This window comes from Cucurbita maxima, unplaced genomic scaffold, assembly GCF_002738345.1.
Source record: "Cucurbita maxima cultivar Rimu unplaced genomic scaffold, Cmax_1.0 Cma_Scf00030, whole genome shotgun sequence".
NCBI classification, from domain to species: domain Eukaryota; kingdom Viridiplantae; phylum Streptophyta; class Magnoliopsida; order Cucurbitales; family Cucurbitaceae; genus Cucurbita; species Cucurbita maxima.
The window spans coordinates 1814298-1838426 of NW_019272046.1; the positions used below are offsets into that span (position 1 = coordinate 1814298).

The 24129-nt window shown below is 34.1% G+C and overlaps 3 protein-coding genes across 3 annotated transcripts; 1 reads left to right on the plus strand and 2 right to left on the minus strand.

Moving 5' to 3' along the window:
• Positions 1-4144: 4144 nt before the first annotated feature.
• Positions 4145-8960, minus strand: LOC111466089. The gene is made up of 2 exons (XM_023110669.1): positions 8385-8960; positions 4145-4687 (listed from the first exon to the last, which is right to left on the minus strand). The coding sequence occupies exons 1-2, from the start codon at positions 8725-8727 to the stop codon at positions 4260-4262; spliced, it is 771 nt and encodes a 256-aa protein (XP_022966437.1). The 5' UTR covers positions 8728-8960; the 3' UTR covers positions 4145-4259.
• A 2409-nt stretch (positions 8961-11369) lies between these two features.
• On the minus strand, positions 11370-14313 carry LOC111466092. The gene is made up of 3 exons (XM_023110673.1): positions 13816-14313; positions 12650-12774; positions 11370-12499 (listed from the first exon to the last, which is right to left on the minus strand). The coding sequence occupies exons 1-3, from the start codon at positions 14240-14242 to the stop codon at positions 12293-12295; spliced, it is 759 nt and encodes a 252-aa protein (XP_022966441.1). The 5' UTR covers positions 14243-14313; the 3' UTR covers positions 11370-12292.
• Positions 14314-18076: 3763 nt separating this feature from the next.
• On the plus strand, positions 18077-22265 carry LOC111466076 (NADH--cytochrome b5 reductase 1-like). The gene is made up of 9 exons (XM_023110653.1): positions 18077-18352; positions 18901-19042; positions 19577-19667; positions 19751-19828; positions 20444-20524; positions 20629-20718; positions 21290-21355; positions 21447-21533; positions 21842-22265. Exons 1-9 carry the CDS (start codon positions 18235-18237, stop codon positions 21932-21934), a joined length of 846 nt encoding a protein of 281 aa, XP_022966421.1. The 5' UTR covers positions 18077-18234; the 3' UTR covers positions 21935-22265.
• Positions 22266-24129: the final 1864 nt, after the last annotated feature.

Sequence of the window (24129 nt, forward strand, 5' to 3'; positions counted from 1 at the left end):
TTTTTTTTTTTTTTTTTTTTTTTTTTTTTTTTTTTTTTTTTTTTTTTTTTTTTTTTTTTTTTTTTTTTTTTTTTTTAATGGGTCGATAAGATGCGATATTCTCCATAAAAAAATGACACAAATTCAAGAATTAATTATTATTATTATTATTATTTTATAATTTGTCATGTAATTATTTATGTAAAAAAAAATTAATTTAAATGTTTATAAATTCATTTCCACCATAATAATAACTCATAACATAATTGAAAACTAAAAAATTTAACATTTGTTATATAAAATTTTTGAAATAGATGCTATTCCCTTGTCAATAACATAAACCCTATGACTTAAATGTTGGAATCAAACTATCCTGACTAACACGGCTTCCTCAACTGATGTCGTGGTCGTGATAGGTCACTCCTTTCATGATAATTAAATTTTCGCATTTAAGCCAATTTTTTTAATGTTAAAATAAATTAATAAAGATTAAAAATGCTATTATTAAATTTATAAATTATTGGATGATGAAAGTCCCACATCCACTAATTGAAGAAATGATCATCGGTTTATAATCAAAGAATACTCTCTCTATTGGTACGAGCCTTTTTGGGAAAGCCTGTAGCAAAGCCATGAGAGCTTAAGTTGTATTGAGTTAGGTTCGTCTAGCATAAATATTGATTTTTTTATTATTATTATTATGAATAAATATTATAATGCTTTATTATTATTTTAAATAAAAATGTATATATATATTGAAAAAAAATGGACCTCTAATTTGAAACTCAATATAGGTAGCATCTTATTTATAGCATCTTATTTGCGTTGGTTCATTAATTTTTTTAAAATTAAATTCTAAATTTATTATTAATTTTTTTTAAAAATATATCTTTGTTTATATATATTAATTTTATAATTATTTTCCTAGGTTAATTCAAAATATATATTTAAATTGAGTTATAAATATTAATTAAATGTCTGTCAATAAATAAATATATGTTTTATAGACAAACATATTGTTTTATTAAAAATAAATATTTTAATAAACAACTTAAATAACCTTAATCGAAGCCCACCAAAAAAATTATGTTTGGGTTGGATTCAAAAAAATATTTAATACTAAATTATAGTTTACCATATTTAATATTTTATTATAAGATAAATATCTAGATATTTGTGTTTCTTATTATAAGTTTATAATTTATTTGATTATAAATAGAGAACAGTCGCACACATTTAGATGCGGTGGATTAAACAAACATTTTCAATTGGACGATTCAGTATTTAATAATAATTGTTTAGATTGAAAAATTTATAATCCGAACAATTGAGTTGAGCCTAAATAATATCCCAACCGACCCAACTCAACTCACAAACATAGATCTCCTAATTAATTTTTGTATTTAAATTATTTCGAGAATCGATTAATACTTATTAGTAAAAGTCTAAACTTTTAAAAATGAGTCAATTTGAAAATCATAGCTAACCCATTGTAACAAAAATTAAATAAAGAAATTAACATAATATTAAAGAAAAGGTTGAAAATTAAATGTATAGTAATAATTTTATTAATACGAGAGATTTTTCTCTCCTTTTATTTTACTTAATTAAAAATAATTAAATAATAAATTTTATTAATGTTATTTAGGAAATTTAAAATTAAAATGAAATTAAGTGGAATAATTTTACTGCTCAGTAAATAATTTTGAAAAAAAAAATTGCTTCACCAATTTCTTATTGGTAATTTATATATTATTAATAGTTATAAATAAATAGTGTAAATTAATTCGCGTAGGATTCTAATTAATATACTTATTAATTTAAAATTTTAATTGATACAATGTGCATCTTAAAAAAAAAATCTAATTTTATTTTAATTTATTTTTAAAACTTTAAAATGTTGAATTTTGAATTATAATTAATTTCAATAAATGAAATTAGCGGTATATAAATTATTTGATAGAAAATCCTAATAGAAATCGTTGTTATTTATAATATATTTTAAGATAATTATTTCAATTGCATGTAATTTTATTTATTTAAATTATTTGATAAATGTTTAAGAAAAATAATTGTTATTAAAAATTGAATCTGATAAAAAAAAAAATTCTGGAAATAATAATATTATTTAATCAAAATCAGAATCGAACTGACTTAAAGTAAATCCTATTGAATTTTAAAATAAATTATAAAAAAAATCGAAATTATTATCATTTTTAGTTGACCTTTAATTTTAAGCAAAGTCAATCTTTTCATTATTTTTAAAAATATGATCATTTTTTAAGGCAAAATTATTTAGAAAAAAACCTTTAATTTTTCTTGATTAATTTAATCGTATATTAAAATTAAAGTCTACTAATAATTCTTTAATTTAATTTATTATAAATTTCGATCTAAGCAGTGGAGGGCCTCATTAATATATATATAAATTGACCTTGAATTAATTAGAACATCTAGATCCGTGACAATTAATATATTAAATATTAAAAAAAGTTAAAAAGGGATGAATCTGTAAATGTACCGAATAAGCAACTTACTTGTAAGATCTCATTGCATCCTTAACTTAGCAAAAGACCATTGACTTTACTCTAGGTCCACGAGTGTAGCTCAAGACCATTGACTTAAATCTAGGTCTAGGAGTATAGCTCTTGTTTTTTTGTAGGCTTGGGTAGCTAGCTTAGCCTACGCAACCGTAACCGATGTTCAAGATTAAGGCGCTACCTCATAAAACTCTCTCTCTCTTTGGTGGGGATAGCATGATGTGCTAGCCTGCTTGATATCCATGGAAAGTTAGTTGATGTACTCTTCCCATAAGACCATGTAGTCACCCAAGATTGGGGGAGCGACTCCGTGTATGTGCTAGCTCTATTGACTACACACATTATCCATGCCATCTCGTAGGACAGATCTACCATGTAAGGTAGTCCAACTGAACTATCAAGTCTCATATCCCTAATCAGCCTCATGCCTAGCTCAACAGTATCGTACAGTAGTGGAAAGGGAGTGGAAGTTTAGCAAACACTACATTGGTTGCTAATGGTCTAGGAGGCTACCTTTGTCCTCCAAAATTGTCATGATGACCTTCTAGGTCTCGAGGGTGGTTTGGCAGTCTAGACATTGATTCACATCTCTAGATCTCTCATTTTCGACTCCTCGAGTTTGGTTTCTCTCACGATTCTAATGTGCTCGGACTACTAGAGGGATTCCATCCTAGGTCACAGTTTAGGCAAACTGACACTAAGAACCCTTATCTTATTCTATTTTTGCCACTTACACTTAGAACAATTAAGTTATGCTAATAACTAGTGAGACTAATCTCATGTTTAACCGATCTTCCTAGGCTCAGGTCATACCTCTAACCATCTAGGGTTTGATTTTTCTAGCACATATGCATATTCAAATGATCCCTACAAGTATTACTTGATTTGTCGTGTGGCTTTTCGAGTTCAATTACTGGACAAAAAAGTCATTAAAAATTTTGAAAATTTTCTAGAGAACCCTAATACACACAAAAATAGGATCAACATCGAAATCAAGATGAAAAATTGAAGAACGCGAAGGATCTATTTTGATTGAAGTTGTTAATGATGTTTTTATTTTGTTTTGGTTTAAGAATACCCGTATAAAGTTTGATTGATTTCTATAAAAATTTATAAATTTGTAACAGGTATGTTTTTCATTTTTTCACTTTAAAATGCATATGGAAATGAGCCCAAATGGTTATATAATTTTAGAAGGTTGGAACGTTACCAACACAACTATCATAATATTCCTGATAGACAAGATCATTTATTGTCATTCCACGACACTTTTGAAATGATAATCTAAGTTTTTGTTGATTTTTCGTGAGAGAATTGTCATTGATACTAGTAAATTATTCAACGAGACAGCTATGATACATGGTAGGACATAGATCTTAAAATCTTCGTACCTTCTAATAATCATATTTTTCCATTTTTCTTTCGAACACTAAAGGTTTAGAATACTTATGACTTTTAAATTTTCATCTAACTTCCCGCGAAAAGTTTTAGTATACATACCTACACAATCGAAAATATATTGTAAATTTTGTCGAACGGAGAATGAAGAGTTAGAAGTCCATCCATAGAACATAAAAAACCTAGCAAAATGCATGTTATACCTGCATATACAACCCTAATTTAACCCATAAACCAACTAAATTTATAGTCGGATCATCATAATTCTTGGAAGGCTACACAAAAGTATCGAAATTTAAATTAATTTGTGTGTAAACTAAACACAAAAGAAAAAAAAAACAATCAGAAACGAAGTCTTCTCCTACATGCTTCAAAGGGAGGGAGAGGAGAAGAATGGAAGGGAAGAAAGCAAGCAGAAGATTTGGTGACCATATCAGTGAGCATTTCATCAATCAGCTCTCTGTAAATGTGGTGTTGTAAAACCATACCTATTTTGGCCATCTCGTGTTTGAAGCCCCATGAGATTTGGTTGGAGATTTCGTCCAAGCTCTCCGCCATGGCCTTGCTTCTCCACGTTAATGCCGGATCTTCCTGTTCCTTCTTCTCCTTCTTCATCGTTGTTAAGTGTGTGCTGTTGCTGATCTGCTGCAACTTTATGATCCGTTCCTGTAATTTGGAAATTGGGTTCAAGGAGGAGATGGAGATTGTGTCCTCATCTTCAATTGCTGGTGGGTTCTTCTTCTTTGCCTGTTGCTGTGTTTCTTGTTGTCCTGCATTTCCAACTATTTTTTTGTTAATACTACTGTTCTACATGCATGCAGGATCCTATACACAAAATATAAACGTTTGCTATAGTTTCTTTTCCTTTTCCAATTTGGCAATTATTTTGGTTTTTTCTCTTTCTAAAACTCTGCTTCTAGATGTGTATAGTTAGTTTCGAAAGCTCACCACTAATAGATATTGTTCTCAAACCCATCGCTAGCAGATGTTATTCTCTCTAGGCTTTCCCTTTTTTTTATTTTCCCTTAAGATTATTAAAGCATGTCTAACTAGGGGAAGTTTTCACACCTTTATAAAAAAAATGTTTCTTTTCCCTCCCGAATCAATGTGGGATCTCACAATCCATCTCCTTCGATGCCTAGCGTCCTCGCTGGCTCTCATTCCTCTCTACCATCAATGTGGGATCTTACAATAGGTCGAGAGGGGAACAAAATATTAAGGTGTGAAAACCTCTCACTAGTAGACGAATATTTTGGGTAAAAGTACTTTTAAATTGAAAACAATCTTCTAAACAAGCCTTTTAAGTTTATCATTTTATGTGTATTTACACCTAAATATATGATGATGATCAAAGAATTTATCTAACATATTTGACCTTAAACTAAAACTACATAAGATGATAACTAATACAACAAAAATAATGAAAGTCAGAGTCCAAACTTCTTATAAGAAAAAGTAACCAGTGTCTGTGTTTAGTCACCATCAGTATGAGTAAATGGTCATTGACCACAACAAATAGACCATAGGGCAGAAAAAAAAAACATTTTATGATATAAATATCGTCAATAAAGGTAAATATGTTCTGAGAATGCAAACATAATCTCACGCTAAATAGAAGTATAAAAAAAAAATTATCAAAAAAAGGAAAAGCAAAAAAAGTAAGAAAAAATCAGTAAATCTTCATGGTGCAGCAGTGATATTACTGATGATAATAACAGACATAGTGATGGATCGGAGGTGGGGGTAGGGATGACAGTGGTTGGGAGTGGAAGAGAAGCGGGAAACAATGGCTTTAGAAAAAGCCTGGTTTTTTGCTTGAGTGAAAGAGCAAAAAAAAAAAGTCATCTGCTGCTTTGTTTCTAAGCTGTCTCTTCCTTATTTCTGAAAAAGTGGAAGGAAGGCTGCATGTTCCCTAAGCTTTTGTGAACAATGACTTGACTGAATCATTGCTAAAGCATAGCCATTTGCTCATTGTGGACTTGGGTGGAACAGTGGTCCACTTCATCCACTTTAATTTCTATCTAAATCAATTAACTAAAAGGGAACAAATGAGAAAGAAAATGTCTAAATTTGTCACTAAAATCACTTTTGAAGTGAAATGAGAATGAAAAAGATTGTGATTAATGATCCAATTTAAAATGATTTGAAGCCTACAAAAAGGTCAAAAGAGAAAGATGAAAATTATGGTGGAACCCAACAAAATAAAGTAATAAAACTGACACTTTCTAGAGAAATCAACCACCGGAAATAATTTGATCTTGGACTCCTAAATTGAAAATCATTCTTTGAGAATTGAGAATGGAGGAGAATAATTCACATTCTTCTATTCTCAATTCCTCCAAATAAACATGGCCCAAATCGCAAGTAAATGATTATACCATACACTATATAATCATAAATCTATCTTAAATCTTATACTTAAATCTTATCAAGTCTACTCCTAAGGGTAAATATTGTCTTCATTAGATTTTTTTACTTGTCTTCAAAGTTTTTAAAACGTGTCTATTATAGACCTCTACACCGATATAAACGGTGTTTTATTCTCCTCCCCAACTGATTTAGGATCTCGATCCACCCCTTTTGAGGTCCAACATTCTCGCTATCACTCATTTCTTTCTTCAATTGATGTGGGACTCCCCAATCCACCTCCTTTGGGGCCAACGTCTCTGCTAGCACATCGCCTCTTGTCCACTCCCTTTCAGAACTCAGCCTCCTCGCTAACACATCGTTCGGAGTTTGGCTCTGATACCATCTATAACAATCCAAATCCACCACTAGCAGATATTGTCCTCTTTAAACTTTCCATTTTGGGCTTCTTCTCATGGTTTTTAAAACGCGTCTACTAATGAGAGATTTCCATACCCTTATAAAAAAAATGTTTCTTTCTCCTCCCCAATCAATGTAAGATCTCACATCTTTAATTTTTTGAGGCATTAAAAAAGTTAAGAGTAATCTTTCCGTTTCTTGACTCAAATTAACTCAATACTAACCCTTACAACTTTAGATAATAATTTGAATCAAGAATCTCCAATAATTTGAATTAACAACTCGTAGAGAATCATAATCAAAAGGTATACCTATAATTATAATTTGAAGCTCGGGCTCTCTAAATTTTGATGAGTTATTCATAAAGGAGTAATAGTCTTAGTGGTCATAGGCAGCATACATGTAATAATTACGAGCAACTAAAAAGCATGTAGTGTGTCCCCTCATGCCTAAGCAGCAGTAAAAGCACTGAGCCTAACAAATGCCATCAAGGTTGATGTTGGGAATCCTATATTTTGGCATGCTATGCCTTCTACTTTTACTTGAAAAGGCACTGTTCTTGTCTTCATTTAGGATTCTTGAACCTACCACACTACCAATAATCTAATATAGCTATAGCCACAACCCTCAACTTCAAGCATTTGATATTAACATCTTTCCTTTCATCGAGCCAAGAACAAAAAAGTGGACAATCACCTGCTTAATTTGCCTTAAATCAATGGCTTCAGTTGTAAAATTTTAGACTTACTAACGAAAATTTCTAACATATTTACTGTTTTATTCGATTAGATTGAATTTGGTTAAGCATTTGGATTCTTCAAAATTACTCCAAGAATAATTAAAGGGGGAAAAACTGCATTCGTGTGAATTATGAGGTGAAATAAAGCTGTTCTGCTTCATCTTTTTCTTTGCCTACATCAGATTCCTATCTATTTTTTTTTACTTTAACTTCCTTTTATTATTTTTTCTCCATTACATTTTCTTTTTTCTATTATATTGTCGGTGTAACCGTATTTGGATTTACACATTAATAAAGAAAAAGACAACTAATTATGATATATCTTCAACACTCAAATTTAGAAAAAAAACAATCAGATGAACTAAAAAAAACACTCAAATTTAGGTACACAATATACCCACAAGTCTTGAACTATTAAATTCTTAGTTTGTAATATGAACTCCAAAAGAAATTAATTTTTGTTTTCTTCCATATTATATCTTTTGGGGGTTCTAAACAAGTTGTTATGTCACTATACATAACTAAATATACTAAATAATTCAGTCTTTTTAAATCTTAATTTGTGTGTTAATTTTTTTTAGTTGAATATATGAATAGTTTGAACTTTTGATCTTTACTTTATCTAAATTTATACCTAGATTATTCCATACTAAAGTTATTAAAGTTTGTTTGAAATATATTATTGAATTATTAACAATTTTTAACAGAATCTTACCAAATGTCTTAATTGACACCTTTAAGACTAGATTAAGAATTTTATAAGATTAATTATGAACGGAAATTTAGAGGTACAGCATTTAATATTCAACTAGATCAGAATTAATATTTTAGGCAGACAAATAAATTCAATTAAGTTTTAGTGTTAATCTGAAATTTCATGATAAAAGAAAGAAAATAGGAAAAAAAAGCCCAAAATTAGCAGTTATTTGTAACCAAATTGAAGGCTAAGAACAGCGACGTACCATTTTCACGCCCTCTGCCTGTACGGTTGATTCTGTTCAGATGCGAGCGACTGGACTCGTTAAACACGGACGCTGCACTGGGATGCTGCTGCTGCTTCTCTATATCGCCACAGTTACAGTCCCTACACTTCCGTTCAGAAATTGTTTTTACTTTGTCTCGATTCAGACAATTTCCTGCAACCGCCGTTGCCGGTTGATCACTCTCCGGTGACCGAAACGCCATGATAATATCCTTGAGAGCCTTCAAGTCGTTATCACATTTCTCTAACGCTCCCAACAGCTTCCTCCTCTTCTCGTTAGACGGTTCTTCAACTGGCGTCGCCGGCACCGCTTCCAGTCCCATCAACCGCGCTACCAGCGCCGGAGATTTTTGGATCTTCGACGGAGAGTTTATGGAGCTTGAACGACGTATCTCCGCTGAAAGAGTCGGACTCCTCGTTGGCAGATCGCAGGAGATTCTTCTCCGACTGAAATCAACAACCTCCGTTCGCTTTCCTTCTTTATTACTTCGCGACCTAAAATGTCCCTGCGGCTTTGGAGTAGACGGAGATATACCGGCAGCGGAGGCTAGACATTGATCCGAAGAAGAAGAAGAGGAAAACACAATAATATCCTTCTCCTGCTTACTCTTTCCTAAGAACATCAAGAAAATCAAACTAAATACACAAATTCCTCGATCAATTTAATGCCGGAAGAAAGTAGTGGAAAAAATTAATTGAAAAAAAATTAGTAATAGACGAACCAAATGTGAGGGATTTCTTGTGGCGATTCTGGTACTTGGAGAGAAGATGAATAATGCCGGACATGCAACCGATACTCTTAGCTCGAAGACTTTCAGGCGGAGGATCCCGGCGGGAAGTGGACGATAACTGACTATTCTGCCTCTTCATCGATTCAAAGTCTCCTTCTACGTAATGGTTGGAAAATGAAAATTCTTGAGTGATGAAGATTACAGCAATGGAGAGAGAAGAGAGGAAAGAAAGACAAGAGGAGTATGTAAAGCAACTGCCTCTCTCTCTCTCTCTCTCTATATATATATATATATATAATTAAATTATTAAAAATATCATTTAAATATGATTTGTTTTAATAATAAAAGATATTATTTTCATTTCCAACCAAAAGCAAAATCATATAAACTATTGATAATATCATACGCTGTTCATATCATAATATTTAGAAATTAAAAAGTTTTATAAATATTTTTTATATTTAAAAAACATTAAGAAAAAAAAATACTTTTATCATTTAAAACAAATGAAATCTCGTTTCAATAATATTCATAAACTTAAAAAAATTTTGAAAATACTTTTGATGTCTAAAAAGTATTAGAAAAAATATTTTTACCGTTAAGTTTTGGATAGAAAACGACCAAATTTCTCTAGTTTTTGTTGTTTAATTACATGCTAGTTTAAAGTTATTTTATTGGTTGTAGCGAATTTTAGATTTTTTTAGGTTTAAAGCTACATTAACGACCGCTCACAAAAAACCCGCAAGTATAAAATTACAAATGAACTTTAAATGAGTGTTAATGAACTTTAATTCTTAGGTAAGAGGGAGAATCATTGCTATAAAATTTAATTTGTTCGTGAACGAAGGATTTGTAGAGAGAAAGAAAAAGGAATATTCGTTCCTTTCTCGATGTGGGACTCCACCAAATCCACTCTCCTTTGGAGCTAGCATCCTTATTGGCACATTACCTCATGCCTACCCCTTTCGGGGAACTGCGAGAAGGCTGATGATACATCGTCCGATGTCTGGCTCTGATACCATTTGTAACGCCCCATACACACCGCTAACAGATATTGTCCTCTTTGGGCTTTTTCTTACGAGTTTTCCCTCAAGGCTTTTCCTCTAGCAAACGCGTATGTTAAAACTGTTTAAAAGGTTAGTTGTATTATTTCAATGAAATTAATGATTTCTATCGAAAACTTAATGGTAAAGGTTTTTTTTTTTACTAATATAACTTAAGCTTTCGATTTTATCAAATTTGACTCTGACCTTAAATGAGAGACGTTCATTTGACTCATAGGGTTGACCCTACAAAGTAAAAAATGCCTATTTAAATGAAAAATAAGAAACGGAGTAAGAAAATTTCTCGTCATTTGCTAAATAGGAATGCAAACCGGATCGCATTCCCATCTCGACTCCATCTTACCTCGATTATTTATTTATTTTAAATTTTGGATTTATAGAAATTATATTAAAATAATATTGTTTGTATTAGGATATTCTATGATCTCTTCTTTAAACAATTATAATTAGAATTATCAATTTAGAATTTCTTCACAGTTGAAAATAAATTTAAAAAATAAATAACAATAAAAACAAAAACTGAAAATTTAAATATACACTATATAAACTTTTACATAATAGGGGCGTTTATGTCATTTCACCTCTATCGATGGTTTATAGTCTAAACATGCTCCCGTGAACTTCAAATTATACATCCATTCATAAACCATGATATTAGGTCATGTTTTGAAATTTCGATGATTAGTGAATGACATTTGGTGTTAAAACTTACGATCTACTTTGTCTTTAAGTTCGATTAGGAGTTTATGAAGTAAGACGTCAAATCGAGCCCCTTATGTGATTCTTAGCCTAATTCTTTCTTATTGTCTTAAAACTTCCACAAAAAGACCAATGTTTCTCCACGGAATTTTATGCCAAATTACTGCTACAACCATAAATCCCACCACCAAAGTCTCACATGATGCCAATTTTGATATCCCTAGAGAAACACAATGGAAATGAACAGCTTCTACTAAGATCGTTCAGAGTAAAAGTATGCAAATACGAGCAATTTCGAGTACGATAAGAATGAGAGCTACATTAAGTTGTTACCAACATGAATATGAAATGGCACAGGCACAAGAACCTAAAGCTCTTCTTTACAGCAATTCAAAATGAATGAATGAAGATGTTTCTATCAGAAAAAGAGCAAATCAAAGAAGATAGAGTTTCCTACCTGAATCCTTGATTTCGGAATTGGAATAGTTGTATAAGATCTCTCAAGTTTACAACTGAAACACATATAGAATTTGTTATTAAAAAAAACCACAAAAGGCGTGGACCTACGCTCAGGTAAGGCACCTCGCACCTTGCTATGAGAGCGTGCTCAAGGACAATGTTTGAAATATAACAAATTAGGGTCACAGACAAAAAAAACAAATGTAACAGTCCAAACTCATCTCTACCAAACAACACGTCTATTAGGGAGAGATTTCTACACCTTTATAAAAAATACTTTGTTCTCCTCCCCAACCAATGTGGGATCTCACAATCCACCTCTTTCGGAGCCCAGCGTCCGTTGGCACACTGTCCAAGATCTCACATTTTATCCCCTTCGAGACCAACATCCTCGCTGACACTTGTTCCTCTCTTCAATCGATGTTGGATCTCACAACAAAATAGATTTATAACTCAGACAAGACAAGACACTGCTAGTTCACCTTCTTCATTTGACATTCACACTCAAGCTCTCTCCCTCCCTCCCTCCCTCCAATACTAGTGGAGCCACATGAAAATGATACTGGAAGAGGAAAATAAGGAGGGCTATAAGGCTAATGATGGGAGAAAATGGAGATGCAGTAATCCTATTTTGTGATAATGAGTTGACCTTTTAAGTATTTGTAATGTAATTTTGTGGTTAACTTGTATGATCTTGTATGATCGAGAGGACCATTGTGCTTTAGTGTACTGTACTTAATACTATAAAAGCTATCCTGTATACAAAGATGTAAAAGTTTATCTCATCTCATGACAATCAGCTCACAAATTCCCTAGATTTGAAACTACAATGCTATCCCCCACCACCTAGCAAAAATTCCCACAGGAGAAGTGAAATAAAAGGGACTTCCTGTCAAGAACTAAATAGGGCCCAAGTTAAGAGAGAGTGTTGCAAACTAAAGATCTTTCCAGACCTTAAAATCAGAAGTTGAAGTGTTGTAGTTTATAATACCATCTTGACAACCCAGAAACCATGTAGACCGTGCAGGATCCATGTTTATCAATGCATGGGCTGTTCCTCTTGGACTTGCTGCAACAGCAACCTCATCCGCACCAATTATCACTTCAGCATATCCCTTATCACCTACCTCGCTGTTCTCCAACTGCATCAAGTGACACACAATCCAAATTAGCAACATATTTAATATTAAAGTTTTTGATTTTTCATTCAAGGAAACAGTTCCCAACTTCGAGCTAATCCATGATATAAAACAGATAGAATTAACAAATGATTTCCAACGCTTTTAGCTTACTCTGAATATTGTTCTAGCACCCCACAGGACAAATGTTTCATTACAAGTATGGTGCCTGTGGTTTCCCCTCATAGCTCCAGGTTTAATTTCTCCAATATGAACAGAAGCACAGGTCACTGCTCCACCTGTAAGAATAACCTGATGATCACTGAAATTAACCGGTCTTCCGTAACAGCTTAAGCCCACCACTAGCAAATATTATCCTAATATAGGCTTTCCCTCAAGGTTTTAAGACGCGTTTGTTAGGGAGAGGTTTCCACATCCTCATAAGAAATGTTTCATTCCCCTTCCAACCGATGTGGGATCTCACAATCCACTCCCCTTGGGAGCCGAGCGTCCTTGTTGGTACACCGCCCAAGCCTACCGCTAGCAAATATTGTCCTTTTTGGGCTTTCCCTCGTGGGGTTCTACTCAAGGTTTTAAAACACGTTTGTTAGGGAAAGTTTTCCACACCCTTATGAGGAATGTTTCACTCCCCCCTCCAACCGATGAGGGGATCTCACAATCCACTCCCTTTGGGAGCCCAGCGTCCTCGCTGGCACATCCCCCAAGCCTACCGCTAGCAAATATTGTCCTTTTTGGGCTTTCTCTCGTGGGGTTCCACTCAAAGTTTTAAAACGTGTTGTTAGGGAAAGGTTTCCACCCCCTTATAAGGAATGTTTCATTCCCCTCTCCAGCCGATGTGAGATCTCACAATCCACTCCCTTTGGGAGCCCAGCGTCCTCGCTGGCTCACTGCCCAAGCCTACCGCTAGCAAATATTGTCCTCTTTGGACTTTTCCTCGTGGGGTTCCACTCAAGGTTCTAAAACGTGTCTATTAGGGAAAGGTTTCCACACTCTTATAAGGAATGTTTCATTCCCCTCTCCAACCGACGTAGAATCTCATATTTTCCCTCAGAAATCACAAACGTTGGATCATTTGCAGGCTTAGTAAACAATTGGGTTTCTATTCCAGTCGCAATTGATAAAATTTCAGACAGTTTCAAGCTCAACTGAGACAGAATTTGAGGCTCAATAAAGTTCCAAATGCAACGCGAAATCAACAGACACATACAAATCAAAACTCCCGTAACTTATACGCTAAGTAGACATCCAAAAGCAGAATTCAGCGCAAACTAGACGGAATATAAATGAATTCAAACCAAAAACAAAGGCGATTGGAGTACCAAGAACGCCAGAATCGAGCGCAAGAGAAATAGGATCGAGTAGCCATCCCCTGTTGTCTTTAGCAATCCGAGAAGGAAATCTAGGCTTGAAACGAACGAGGTTAGCCTTGAAATCATCGTCCTTGCTCCATGTATCAGGAGTATGTTGAAAGCGAGAGAAATCGGGGAATGAGAAGCGAGAAGAAGAGTGCTGGATTCTGAGAGAAATCCATGTGAGTAAGAGGAAAACAGAGAGCAGGAAAGGGAAGGCGTGAGGCTTCTTCAGAAAGTTCTTCAGAAAGTTCTTCAGAAAGTTCTTCAGAAACGATAACGATTCAAAGGATAGCGAAAGGGTTTGGCCTTGGGATTGACTGTGAAATGGACTCTCCAAGCTTTGGGGATTGCTTGAAGAAGATAATGAAATGGAAGCCCTCCTAGGGTTCGCCATTGTTGTCTCCTCTGACACTGCCTCGCACAACTCCCCACTGCCCAACTGGCTGCGCTGCTTTTTTTTTTTCTTTTTTCTTTTTTTTTTACTTGTTCTTTTTCGCAATAATTATTTTATGTTTAATTAGGAAAAAACCAAATTTTATATAAATTTTATCCCCTGATTTAGAATATATTTGATAAGTATTTTTATTTTTTTTTAAAAAAAAGAAAAAGTAATGTATTTAATAAATGTTGTTATGTTTTTTAGTTGAAATAAAATTTTATAATTATTATATAATAAAATATAGCATGCCTTCTAATAAAACTATGAAACTATTATAAAGAATTTATAATATTTAATATAACTTCGATCTTAAATCAAAATAAATAATAGTAAATTTTCAACCATACAACATATATTAATTTGTATTTTTTTATGTCACAATTTGTACAACATATTATTAACCCAAAATAATCAATTAATTTGTATTTACTTAACATGTTTATTAGGTGGGTAACGTTGCATTCCTATATGCTAAGTTCACAATTAGGGATTGCACGCTAACCGTCTCTACTAGACCTAATCGACCCATGTTATCATAACATACCCTAAAATTGGCTGAAGGAAAGATAAAACCATGGACTAAAACGTTCACAAAATCTATGCAAATCTTAAGATAGCATTAGTATAATTGAAAACAAGAAAAATAACCCGTCTTGTCAAAGTTTAAAAGAAATGTAATTGTCCTATCTTAAAACGAACCTATCTTTACATGATTATTCCTTAGGCTCTACTTTTTCTTCCGGGCAAGATTTTAAGTCTGTAGTACTTTTCTACACCTTGTTCACGCACGCATCATGAACCCACTAGTAGGCTCGTATTCGTACCCCTTAGGCCTAACTACGAGCTAGAGCACGTTCACGTTATCGAAAACCAATGGAAGGAAATGAGGTACGTGTTCATACAAAAAAATACTGAAAAAGTATTACATGCTTGTGATATACAACGTGCACGAGGCTATGAGATGTACATACATATACATGACTTTACTTTCATTATTATCACACAAGGCTCAACAACGTCTCATAGGCATAACATACATGACATAATCATAGTAACATCACATAATCATAACATAACATATCATAAAAAAAGAAAAATGACACGTCAATTGGCACAAGGTATGTATCATTCATACATCACTCAAGTCATCCAACCAAGTCGAAGGTGTACCAATAGTAAGTTCACTTACATGATTGCCCTAAGTCGACGTCACTAAATACTCTTGGTGCTAACCTAGCTCTACTCTTTGAAGTTCAACTCCACCTGAGTCCCATGACATCGGGACATTACTAAAAAAAAATGGCTTTGAAATAATTGAAATTGATAAGAAATGGTCTAAGGTTTTAGTATGAGCTGAGCTGATGACAAGCCGTAAGCAATGGGGCAAGGGGTGTTGGATAGTAGTCTATGTGCAGGTCAGGCTAGCCATATATTTCTAGGTCGAGGTGAGGGCAGGGTTGGATCTAGAGTGGGGTATAATGCCTGAGTCGTTCTAGGACGTGTTCTATTTCTAGATTGAACGCCCGAAGCTGCAATAGGTTTGGGTAATATGCCTATGGAGGCCAAAGTTCGGAATTAGCTTCGGTTCTAAGCCTAAGGCCTAGATTCGAGACTAATTCTAACCTAATTTCAATTTTCTTCCTTTTACTTATGTATGCAGACGACTTTTTGCAACTTTTGATTGATTCTTGACCTCTTTTAATGATGGATTTGGGACGGAGTTTTCGAGAACACATCGATCAATTTGGTAAGTTTTTCTAATGCTAAATTGAGAGAATAGTAACAAAATTGGAAAGAATTGATGTAAAAAGAGAGATTTGGGACACGACTTTCGCCTCTTCCAATAATGATCCTTCCTTCATCATGAATTTACGTAACGTTGAAGAGTTTTTTTTTTTTTTTTCGAGTGGTTACACGAAGTCATATATGTATTTTCTAGGGCACATAACTCTAGGGGCATAAATGACATTTAGTCACAAATCATACATATTCGCATAATATACATGCATATCGAGTAAGGTACGATAAATCATAACGTGCCATAGTCCTAATGAAACATTTAACAAATCATAGTTGAATTTTGCCTAGCGGAAATTCTAAAACGTGCAAACTGATCAAATTCTATAATTTATGACTTAGCTATCCATTTCCATGCTCAATTCATTAAAAAATAGTGCTAACAGTCCATATACTCAGAGTCATAGTCGATTCCATCCTGCAGTTCTTGCCGAAAAATCTAAATGGTTACTAACATGGTCGATTAATTTTTTGGGGTCGGTTTGGGTCCTTAAAACTTTTTAAATCTCTCAAAATTTCTCAAATATGTCCTAAATCAAGTCAAAAGAATAAAACAGGGAAGGCATCTCGATGAACAGGCTTAAAAACCATAAAAACGTGGATAGATCAAAGAAATTGATCGTTCACTATAGGGTCAACAGGATGTCATTATTAATGTGACACGTCACTAGTGATGTCATCACTGACGTAATTGGTGACGCTTCTACTTTTCTCTTTCTTTTCAAGTATAACTTTAGCTCAACAACGTCATTCCGCTCCCTATGTTTTGGATGTTCAATCGCTCGAATCAAGTTGCTCCATTCACCAAACGTGTAGATCACAGTCAACGAGCACAATGAGATAAGTTTCATGGAGAAACGAGGGAGATATGATCGATCAAATTCATGTAAAAACTCAAACCATACGTTCGATTTTCTTTTCACTCATTTTTTTTAGTATCTTTTCATTTGACATTTAGCAAGACAGGGAGATAATCGTAAATTTACATTACGAGGTATAAAATGGGCATGTTTCACGTGAGACGCTTGCATAAAATTCATTTAAAAAAATATATTACATTTAATAATTTAATATCAGGGAAATTGTAAATTTGTTTTAATTTTGATCATTAATAAAATTATAGATTTTCTAAAATCAAATTTGTAATTTAAATTATTTAAAATTTAAAAATTAAATTAAAAGTCCGCAAATGGTATTGATAGAAATACCATGGGCTGCGTTGCAGAGATTAACTCCCCCTGCATAGGCTTCTTCACCTCCCCCCAAAAAAAAATTGGTTTACTTTCTTAAAAAAAAACATGTTTTGTATTTAAAACCATAAATATAAGCCTTATCCATTCCTACTCTTCCCATATCCAGCTGGATTTTCATCGGAAATTGGACTCTCACGTGTCTATTTCAGACCATTTACTACATCCGTTTGGAATAGCAGGTGCATAGTCTATCCTCTGACAGATGGGTCGGAGGCGCAATACTGGCACACCTGTGTCGTTCGATACTGTCCTTCATAACCCCATTTAAAAAAAATTGTTCGAGACACTTATTTCAGATCGCTCGCCCTCGCTATGATACACACATGTGTCGACTATTTCATTAAGACATCTCGAACATCTATCTATCTAGATTTTCATCGAACATTGGACTCTCCTGTATCCATACTAGACCATTTACTACATAGTCTATCCTCTGACACATGGGTCAGAGGTGCAATATTGGTACATCTGTGTCGTTCGATACTGTCCTTAATAACCCCATTTTAAAAAAATTGTTCGAGACACTTATCTCAGACCGCTCGCCCTTGCTATGATACACACATGTGAGGGGAATAATTATTTCTCATTTATATATAATATTTATTTTAATTTATTTTAATGAAATTTCTATTTTATAATATAATTTTTTTAATAAAAAAAATCGTAGTAAATTTAATAATAAAAGTATAATATAATAAACATGAATTTTATATTCATACTTAAAAAGACTCCAAATACCTTCATCAATCTCCACCTACCCCGTGCGTTTCATTTTTATCCGGTGGCTGCTGCTGCATTCGGTGAAAGTGGGCTCTGGAGCTGTGGAACGGAAAAATTTCGGTGAATCACAACTCCATTTGATTTTTCTCAAGGTTTTTGTCTGTGAAGAATCGTGTAATGGACTTATTACAGTCTTTAGATCCTCAAATCCTTCTGGGTTTGGCTGTGGCCGTTTTAGCTCTTGCCTTTGGTGCTCTCTATTTGTTATCCTCGTCCAAGAAAACCAAATCCGGAGGTTAGCTGCTCTTGAATCTCAGTTTATTTATTTATAATTTTTTAGTTTCTAGTGTTCGGATTTCCTTGTTGAGTGTTTTGGATTCATGATTTGCGGTTGAAATCTACTTTACCTGAATGCTGTAAGCAGTTTCTAGGATCTATTGTGTTTTGATTCGTGCCATTTTGATGAAATTTTGAGAGTGCAGTTTGAAGTTCTTGTTACTTTGTGGATATGTGGACGTCTGGAGTCTGAATGTTACTATAGTTACTCTGTAATGGACATTTCAGTTCAAATTAAGCGTATGGTGTGTTTTAATTGGTACTAGTTAAGGAAATTTCAGGGAGCACTTCCATAACCATGCGAGTTCCTACTCCCTTTGATAATATGACGTACTAATGCAGCACTATGTGGACAAATGGATTTTTCACTCAACATTTTCAGTGGATTCTTGTGCATATGGAAGGTTTCATTGTGATGATACATTAGAACATCGTCTGTTGTTGGTGTTTTCTTCGATTCGTATTCTTACGTTTTTTTTTTCCATACAATATGGTTCGTGCATTCAGGTTGCTTGGATCCAGAGAATTTCAAGGAGTTTAAGCTTATCAAGCGTGCGCAGCTGAGCCATAATGTGGCGAAGTTTACATTTACACTCCCAAGTTCTACTTCAGTTTTGGGCCTTCCCATTGGACAACATATAAGTTGCAGGTCTAGTAGTTTATCCTTATTTATTTGTCATAGGATTAGTTCGAAACACGATACTATACTCTCTCGTGTTGACTCTGTAGAGAAAACATGGAATACAATATGTTTACTTTAAAGATACCTGTTAAACTATCAATCATGCCTTTGCCTCGTGATAGATTTTCTGATCCAGCTCATTGTCAGTCACAACTTTTATCGGATGGTTTTTTAGGTTGAGAGAAACTGTAAAACTTTAAAGGAAACTTCTAAGTAATTTATTTATTTTTTTATTGTTTGGGAGTAATCTCTAAGAACATCGTTTAGGTAGAGTATCATGTGTTTCTTTTAGCTGCTTAATTTAGTTCAAAACACTTATCTAATAATTTGCATCATCTGAAACAAGCTAACAGAAATGTTTTTCTTAATCTCCTTTTGGTTTGAATGGGGATGAAGGCCTTATTGCCCTCTTCACCTGGTGTTGTTTTTTAAGACGATTCTGTTTCATATGACAAAAAGGATTTATTTCTCCTGAGAAACTATAATTCATCCATCCTACAGGGGCAAGGATGGCCAAGGTGAAGATGTTATCAAACCTTATACACCTATTACGTTGGATTCTGATGTCGGATATTTTGAATTAGTCATAAAGGTACATATCTTTGTGTTTTTTCTTTTTTTAATGTTTCACATGCATGTTAATCTTAATCCTAACTCTGTATTGTGTTTAATCAGATGTATCCCCAAGGAAGGATGTCACACCATTTCCGACAGATGCGTGTCGGTGATTTTCTGTCTGTGAAAGGGCCCAAGGTATGTGTCGATAAATTAATGGCAGCTATTTAAGTTATCATTTCTTATGCTTTTAGATATCTATGTTTTTTGGGATTCTTAACATTTTATTCCATTGACAAATGAGTGGCATTTTTCTTTGTCCAAACTTGTCTCATACACGTTCTTCGCATATATTTGATCTCTGATGTTATGTACTGTGTGTCTAAATCAATTCATGTTTTTGTTTTTTATAATTCTCTTTTGAATTAATACTTTGACTCAATTTATGTTGGAAGCCTTCTCTTGATCAATGATTTTGAAACAATTTTGATGGTAAACCAGAAAACGAAGAAAGATTTTAGTAAATAGGTGTAATTTATTAAACAGAGAACAGTATTAAAACTCATGGCCTTCAATGTTCAAGTTGAAGTTGGTATGGAAATTAATCTCCTGTATCTACTGCCCTGGTTTATGTATTCTATCTGTCTGTCTAGCATTCAGCTTCCTTAGCGTTGGCCGACTTTTCCTCCCACGCTCTATTTCGAGAATTTAATGGAAACATTTTATTTGTCGCAGAGAGAAACAAATAACTGCATAGTTACCTTTGAAAACGCTGAGAATATTCAAAATTTACAATGTAAAATATTACTGCAGGGGCGATTCAGGTATCAACCAGGCGAGGTCAGAGCATTTGGGATGCTCGCTGGAGGCTCTGGCATTACTCCTATGTATCAAGTACATATTTTCTTTTGGCTTGCTCATTTTGTTCCTCAACATACTATCATTTGGATTGCTTTGGTTGTTGTTATGAATATTCATGCTTTCTTTGCTCTCCTTAGGTTGCTCGAGCCATATTAGAAAATCCAAATGACAAGACGAAGGTACATCTCATTTATGCCAACGTCACCTACGAGGACATTCTTTTGAAGGTAATTATGCCATATCTTCTTCAATGGAGTTCCCTTTTGTCTTCAATTTGACCAAAATGTGGATACCTGTACATCTTTTTATTAACTTTTACTTTCATGGAGAGAGATAAGCCATGCCAACCAGTGCAACCGAGGCTTATTTTCCACACTGTCTCGGTGATATTGTAATGAATCTACTCCTTTCTCAGCACGCTGTGAATTTCAACGGCATAGTGATTTGATTGGAATGTTTTCCGTACATCTAATGTTCGAACTCCTTAGTTTAACACTTGCGTGGAGTTCTTTTGCCAACATTAACATAGCGAACATAGCTTAACTAGTTAAGTCATATAGTCCTCTGTTCTTGTCATGGCTCAACTGTCCTCAACTAAAAGGCCAGTTGTTCATCATTTTATATAGATAAGAAAAACGTGTAGGATCTTAATATTTTTGTAGCTACCTCTTGGGCTTCACTTTTGCTTTGATAACAATAGCTTCACTTTTGCTTTGATAACAATAATCCTGTTTCTATGATATCTCCTTCTCCAATTTCAGAACTGTTTCTTACCAAAAGAAACTTGTGTGGTTGTAGGAGGAGTTGGATCTTCTCGCCTCAAGGTACCCAGATAGCTTCAAGCTCTATTATGTTTTAAACCAGGTCAGTCTTCTCCTTCAGCCACAACTCCAAATTTATACTTATCTCTACCATATCTTTTGATCAACCTTTTGTATACCTATTGCTTACTCAGCCTCCTGAATCGTGGGACGGTGGCATTGGATTTGTGACGAAGGAGATGATTCAAACCCATTGCCCTGCTCCTGCTTCTGATGTTCGGGTATGTTTGATTACCAACTCATTAGTTTTAAATGACAAGGATGCTTCAGATTGGTTCTCAAAAACATGTTTGAATAATTTCCTTTGTCAAAAGTGCTTTTGCTCGTCTTCCTGTAAGTTGTTTCTACGAATGACCTACTTTTTAAAGCTAACGAAGAGTGTTCTTCGTGTGCTCGATAACTTGTTGGATTGGAGTAGGTTCATTAGATTCATTTTAGTGTCTATATTTTGATCGAAATTTTAAACCACAAAATCATGACAAAGTGTTAAATGAGCTAAACCTCATATGTAACCCTGTTTTATAAGCAGATTTTAAGATGTGGGCCACCACCAATGAACAAGGCCATGGCTGCTCATCTTGAAGCTCTTGGATACGCACCAGAGATGCTGTTCATGTTCTGATTCTTTCTCAAAGTTCTTCACTAGAACTAAGCATCATTTTTCTTTTCCTCCCAAGTTTTGAAAATTTGAATAATGTCTCAATTTAGAGCTAAAGATTTATGTACTTAGGAGGCTGTTTTCTTAGCTCTTTTTCATTTTGCAGTGCTGTGGAATAATTGATGCCATCATTTAGCAGAGTCCACCCTAGTTTTTTTATTTTTTTTATTTTGCTGAAATTGTTTTTTCAAGAGACAACTTTGAAATAAGCTTCCTGAAGCGATATAGTCGGGTGGCAACTACGAGACTGAGATAGTTTATATTTGAAATGAGATTTGATTTGATTTGATTATCATATCAACTAAACAATTATGTTTCTTCTAACTACTTTAGTTCTATCGTTAGTTTATTGTTAGTGATAGATGGATATGTATTTTGTATTAGGTTTTCGAGTTTCTAACCACGTGTTTTATAAATCATTAACCTTAAATTTTGCTCGTGTGTCGGACCTAGTTTTCTATTTAGCCTAAAGTCGTTATCATAATTGTGTCATAAAAACATAGTCATGGAGTTAACCCATATATTATGAATTTAAGTGCTTGCTAGCCTATACTAAAATTTAAATGTCATGGTCTTTGAGTTGCGATGAGCATGTGCCATGGTCTCGGAGTTGTGATGTCATCGTCAGCTGTACAAGAGAGTCTTGTCTTGACTCGAAAAATAAGAGTAACACATGGTTGAGTATTTTAATAAATACTTAGTAAGTGAGGGGAGTCTTGTCTTTACCCGTAAGGATATGACCGAAATACTTTTAGCACAAACAATTATGAGTGGGACCTATCATACCAATCTATATTCCCTTGGGCAAGTATTCTAACCGAGTAATTGATGAATAATTGAAGATCATACCAATCTATATTCACTTCATTCTTGTTTGACCATTTCATACTAGCATACTCGGATCTACTCCATTTCCCATATAATGCTTCGAACGGTGTCATTCCAATTGTTGTTTGAAAACTATTATTGTATGAGAATTCCATCAGGTGTAGCTTGGCGTCCGAACTCCTAGTGAAGTTCATTACAAATGTCTGTAGCATGTCTTCTAAAATCTGATTCAAACTGTCTGTTTGACCATCCGTTTGAGGGTGGAAGGCAATGGTGAAGTCGAGGCGAGTACACAACGTTTTCTAGAGTCCGCACCAAAATGCTGACGTAAAGCGTAGGTCGCGGTTCGACACTATTGATACTGAAACCCTATGCAACCTCACAATTTCTTTCACATACAACCGATCCCAGTTGTCTACTATATATGTCGTTTTACCCGGTAGGAAGTAGGTCGACTTTGTCAATCTGTCAACAATTACCTAAATTATTAAATAGCCCTTTAGTGTCCTCGGTAGGCCTACTATGAAGTCCATAGCGATATTTTCCCACTTACACTCCGGTATACTTAGGGGTTGCAGTAATCTTATCGTTCTCTGCCTACAAGCTTTTACTTGTTGACACATCATACATTTACTCACAAATTCTGCTATAACATTTTTCATACTTCGTCACTAGAAGTGCTGTTTCAGGTCTTGGTACAGTCGGATGTATATAGAATAATGAGTTGTGTGCTTCAATCAGTTTTTAACTTCTTAATTTTTCTATCGTTGGGACACATAGCCGTCCTTGATATAGTAGTTCACTATTTGATGACTTGGAAAAACTCTCTACTGGACTCGTTGTTAGCTGGTTCCATATCTTATTTAAGATAGGGTCCACTTGTTGGGAGTCGATAATCCTCTCCCAAAGCGTAGGTTGCACTGTGAGTCAAGCCATCTGTGCTATAACTCCCTTAGTTACTACAGTTATGTCAACTAGCTCGAATATTGCTTATACTTGTGACTCCCTAGTAATGAGGGTTGATGAGTGTGCCGTTTTACGTCTTAGGCATCTGCGACCACATTTGTCTTTCCAGGATGGTACTGGATATTTATGTCGTAGCCCTTCACCAATTCCAACCACCTTCATTGAGTCATATTCAATTTTTTCTAGGTGAATAAGTATTTTAGACTCTTGTGGTCGGTGTAGATTTGAGTATTTTCTCCATTAAGGCAGTGTCACCAAATCTTTAATGCAAACACTACTAAGGATAATTCTAGGTCATGTGCAGGATAGTTGTCATATTCTTTCAACTGATGGGACGTGTATGCAACAACCTTACTCTGTTGCAT

Coding starts and splice junctions, on each gene's coding strand:
- LOC111466089 (XM_023110669.1), bottom strand. CDS start 8,727: ATGGGACTGGAAGCGGTGCCGGCGACGCCAGTTGAAGAACCGTCTAAC. Junction 4,688..8,384: donor AGGCAGAGGGCGTGAAAATG/GTACGTCGCTGT, acceptor TTGGAAATGCAG/GACAACAAGAAACACAGCAA.
- LOC111466092 (XM_023110673.1), bottom strand. CDS start 14,242: ATGGCGAACCCTAGGAGGGCTTCCATTTCATTATCTTCTTCAAGCAAT. Junction 12,775..13,815: donor GCTCGATTCTGGCGTTCTTG/GTACTCCAATCG, acceptor TTATTCTTACAG/GTGGAGCAGTGACCTGTGCT. Junction 12,500..12,649: donor GTGCTAGAACAATATTCAGA/GTAAGCTAAAAG, acceptor CACTTGATGCAG/TTGGAGAACAGCGAGGTAGG.
- LOC111466076 (XM_023110653.1), top strand. CDS start 18,235: ATGGACTTATTACAGTCTTTAGATCCTCAAATCCTTCTGGGTTTGGCT. Junction 19,043..19,576: donor GGACAACATATAAGTTGCAG/GTCTAGTAGTTT, acceptor TCCATCCTACAG/GGGCAAGGATGGCCAAGGTG. Junction 20,525..20,628: donor GCATTACTCCTATGTATCAA/GTACATATTTTC, acceptor TGCTCTCCTTAG/GTTGCTCGAGCCATATTAGA.